This window comes from Branchiostoma floridae, chromosome 8 (assembly GCF_000003815.2).
Source record: "Branchiostoma floridae strain S238N-H82 chromosome 8, Bfl_VNyyK, whole genome shotgun sequence".
In the NCBI taxonomy this organism is placed as follows: domain Eukaryota; kingdom Metazoa; phylum Chordata; class Leptocardii; order Amphioxiformes; family Branchiostomatidae; genus Branchiostoma; species Branchiostoma floridae.
The window spans coordinates 5,364,949-5,369,218 of record NC_049986.1 but is presented as its reverse complement, the minus strand read 5'-3'; the positions used below and the strand labels follow the sequence as shown (position 1 = coordinate 5,369,218).

The following is a 4,270-nucleotide window of genomic DNA, read 5'->3' as shown; positions in this document are numbered from 1 at the left end:
GGCATTGCTGACTGGCTGGGTTGTACAGCTCTCCATGTTGACATCTGGAAGGAGACAGTTCAAGGTGGCGCTCACAATGATTCAGGAGCTCAGATAACTACATCTATAGGTGTGAAACACTACAACAGACCTGAGTCAGCTTACAGATGTGCCCTATGTGGCAGGGACTATATATCATTCTCCTATATAGGACTGCTTAACCATAGCCGAACCTGTAGGGCTGATATCAATGATCATCAATTATTACGCATGCCTACTGTCACACAGGACCGCAACTTCCTCTTACTGTTTATATTCGCTATCGTCTGAAGTTTTCTTTTTCTTGGGTCGAACCAGTTTATCTCATTTAAGAGCTACTAGTATTCCCCACTGGTCGAGACATTGAACACAGGTTCATAATGTGGAGAATTCTTGTACCTCTCTTCGACAAGCAAGTGATCACTGGGCCCCGGCTTAACGTCCCGCCCGTCCCGTCCCGCACAAATAAATCAATTTTTTTAAAACCATTTTAAAACAAGGTTTAAAAGTATAAACGTCCTTCCTGCACCAAATGGTGCATTGGGCGGCGCACATCTCCATTTCTGTGACCCTGAGACACAATATAAACAATATCATCACCTACCGTGAGATGGCAACTGGATCCAGAGTGTTGGAGGAGCGAAGCGCAATGGCGGAGATAGCAATGTTGCTGGATATGAATTTGATCTTTGTTGCCTTGGTGTGGTAGAAGGGTGCAGTAAGGTCATGTACCACTGGGACCTCGACTGGGTTATGTTTACAGGACAGGGGGACCTGGGCATCATGAACAGAGGAATAGATCATTATCTGGCATACATGAGAATAGTTAGTTCTACTAGTATCAAGAATACCTCGGAGAATAATAAATTTTAGTATCATTTGACTTGGCAGGGTAAAGCAGTTTATATTAGCATCACAGAATGGTAACTGAAAGCCTTTTTGTCGTACACAGTACATTTTCACAGTACATTTTTATTCAAAGTTCCACTATTCCCACGGTGCCTGTCCATGATGTCTAAAACAAACGAATGCAACAGGACCTTATTACAGCTAATATGATGACATTTTAAAAGTCTATTTACCATAGTTAGGCAGTGCATTGATATATTATCAAGGCAACAAAACTAACTGATGAGGTGCATTTGTACCTCCTTTCACTTCTTGTAGTCTTTGGTAGACCTGGTTGAAACTGCAGACATTTAAAATCATAATGAGGCCCATATTGGAGTCTTAAGTACCTCCATGAGGAGGTTTATTTTCGTTAGTACATATACTATATTTTGATCATGTAGTCCCCGCGGAAGTGGAGACGGCGTAAACAATCCAATTAACAACAGGTGATAACTAGAGTTCGACGAACACATACCTTTGCCAAATAAACCAGGTTTGTTATGTAAAGCAAGGCTGTATAGAGTGATGTCTGTAGACATAAAATATGCAAATCAGTTCCTCAATGGCATATTTGGTTTCTGCTTATGTTCCATATATCATAATGTACATCTGTCACATTTATTGAAGTCAAGTAATTGAAAACAATTGAAAACAATAGAGGTATAAAATTTCCTCATTAATTATGCAAATTAACTCCTCATTTGCGCAGAATTTATATTATTATGAACACTCTTGCCTAATGCCAAAAATGACAACAATCCGTCGTTTCTTTCGGTAGTTATCCTCAATGGAATGTCTTGACAAAAACACCCCTACAGATCCAAAAGTAAATATTAGGGGTTGGAAACATTCTCATGACGCTAAAAGCTATCTATAATTGTAGATATTTGGGTGTTTCCACATAAATTATGAAAATGTGAAATTAATATGCATGATTTATTTTTATAATGCTTACCTTCACTAAGCTTCATCGTGTTGTAACTATGGAATTCCCATCATTTACTGCCATGGTATTATACTATTTTTCCATTAATTATGCAAATGTGGTCTTCATGTGCATAATTGACATCTTTCATCATTTTAATCTTTCTCAGTTACATATGTGATATGTTTGAGAGTTCTATCATGGAATGCAGTGGATTTATTAACTTTTCTCAATAATTATGCAAATTAACTGCTGATTTGCATAATTAGCATTCCATAATGTACATTGTTACTTGGGCTATCTACATACCAAAAATCATGACGATCCATCAACACGTTCTCGAGTTATTCTCGTCCAAAGTTTGAAAGGAAATCGGTGACTGCAGTTCCAAACAAGCCGCTAGGGGGTCCAAACTTAGAGCACCTACTCTCTGCCTCAAGGGCTATCTACCACTTAAAAATCATGATCACAGCATGTCCAGAACACGAGATATCAAAAATTGAGGTTCTGCTGCAGTACCTTAGCAAGCCGCTAGGGGGCCCATTATCGAACTTTACCTTCGTTTTCCCGACCCCTACCCACCTACCAATTATTATCGGGATGCATCCAAGGCTTCTTGAGTTATACTGTTAACACACAGACAGACAGACAGACAGACAGACACACAGACTCACAAGCCCAAAACATAACCTTAGCCATTCTGGCAAAGGTAATTAGGCATGCCACGTGGGGACATAACTGAAAAGAACACACAGACACGAGGCAGTTACACACGAACATGGGATAGAGACGCCCGTTTGTAGCTGAGAGCCAAGGCAGCAGGAGAAATAGCAGCAAAGAAGGCAGGAAGGGAAAGGGGTTGTGGATGGGGTGGGGGTGTTGTGTGGGTAGAGAGAAGGTGCCTGTAAGCAATTTCCCCCAAACCAACCCGCCCCTATTTTTTTTACTGTTACGGTTATCGGTAGGACATACTGGAAGACCAAGACCCCGTCAGTGCAGAAACGTCCCACTTACACCCGATATCATTACCCATACTTAACATGTGAGACGCCTTCTGCACTGTAGCGGAGGACTACATGATTGAGATAGGAACAGTTTGAAAGTATCTACCTGCCGTGATGCGATGTCATGTTCCCTGCCCTCTGTGTCAATCAGGGACACAGAAACGGTTTTCTGTTCATCACTCCTTTCGGTGATGCCATCTGAAGCCAGGTAAATGATGACGGCAACAGCAACCACCGGACGTGGGAATGTCACCTGAAAATGGGAAGGTCAGCAACATTTGAAAACAATCGTTCATGACAAAACATATATTGCAGGTTATGTATAAGAATGTAGATTGGTGTCCTGTGAATTGATAGAGAACATTTTGTTTTGTTTCAAGAATATCTCATCACATTGTGCTCGGTGGCTTCGTTAGAAGGCGTGAATATATAATCATATACATATATAATATATTATGCTATTTTGTATAAGTTAGAGGAACGGGAACGTATTGAATAAGTTTATATTTTTCAACCCTTTGCATGTCCCTGTTTTCGTTTTTGCTGATTAATTCAACATGATTCTGATTACGAATTTGCTATAAGCGGGGACTTGGAAATACAAGGAGGTAACCTTGGAAATCAAAGCACAGACCTCAGGGGCCATCCACCCATCAAATACCATACAATAAATCAGAGTCAGACAGACACACAAACGCTAGTGAAAATATAAACCCCATGAATATTTCATGGAGATAACAAACTTGTGCTCAAATGTAAGAATAGCAGGTACTCGTAAACAGTACTTACCCGTAGCCAGTATAACGGGTAAAGATCTATTCCATCTGAGAAGGAACAGGGTTGCCAGGCTGTCAGAGGGTCGACCTCTGGTCTGCACATCTGTAATGGTGGACAAGCCAACAAAATAGCAACAACTTCAGTTCGGCGACCTCATATCTCCATCTCCATAAAATATCTAGAGCTTTTGTAGATGGTATGCAAATGACATACATATTTACATAATTTATGCATGGTGATGTTCATCAATGATTAGCTTACACATGTCACAATTCAAAATATCCCATCACTTATCATTAAGCGACTTTTCCATGTCTGCACTACTTATGGAAATCAGTTCATCATTTGCATATTTGGTATCTGTTTATGTTCCACCAATCATGAATCACATGTGTTGCATTCTTCCAGTCATGGAAAACAATGGAATCATATAAGTTCCGCAATAATCATGCAAATTAAATCACAATTTCCAAATATATCCCACAATCTTTCTGTCCCACATCTTCTTCATTTTAAGCGCCAACCTCATTTTGTTGAGGGCTCAGGCAATGAGGTGACGGGGTCATTTTCCTAGGTGCATGTGCAGGTGGTCAGTGGGACTGGTTGGTGGCTTGTGGCACTGCAGTACCCGTCCTACTGCCCACTAGTTCATGGG

At 40.5% G+C, this 4,270-nt stretch overlaps 1 protein-coding gene across 1 annotated transcript in view; it reads right to left on the bottom strand.

Moving 5' to 3' along the window:
- The window catches only part of LOC118421143 (pappalysin-1-like), a 36,889-nt gene that overhangs the window by 12,000 nt on the left and 20,619 nt on the right, over nt 1-4,270 (bottom strand). The window contains exons 10-13 of the mRNA XM_035828303.1: nt 3,628-3,767; nt 2,945-3,091; nt 623-792; nt 4-44 (exon numbers count right to left, since the gene is read on the bottom strand). Of these exons, the coding sequence (XP_035684196.1) occupies nt 4-44; nt 623-792; nt 2,945-3,091; nt 3,628-3,767 (498 nt within the window). The remainder of the gene's footprint in view (nt 1-3; nt 45-622; nt 793-2,944; nt 3,092-3,627; nt 3,768-4,270) is intronic.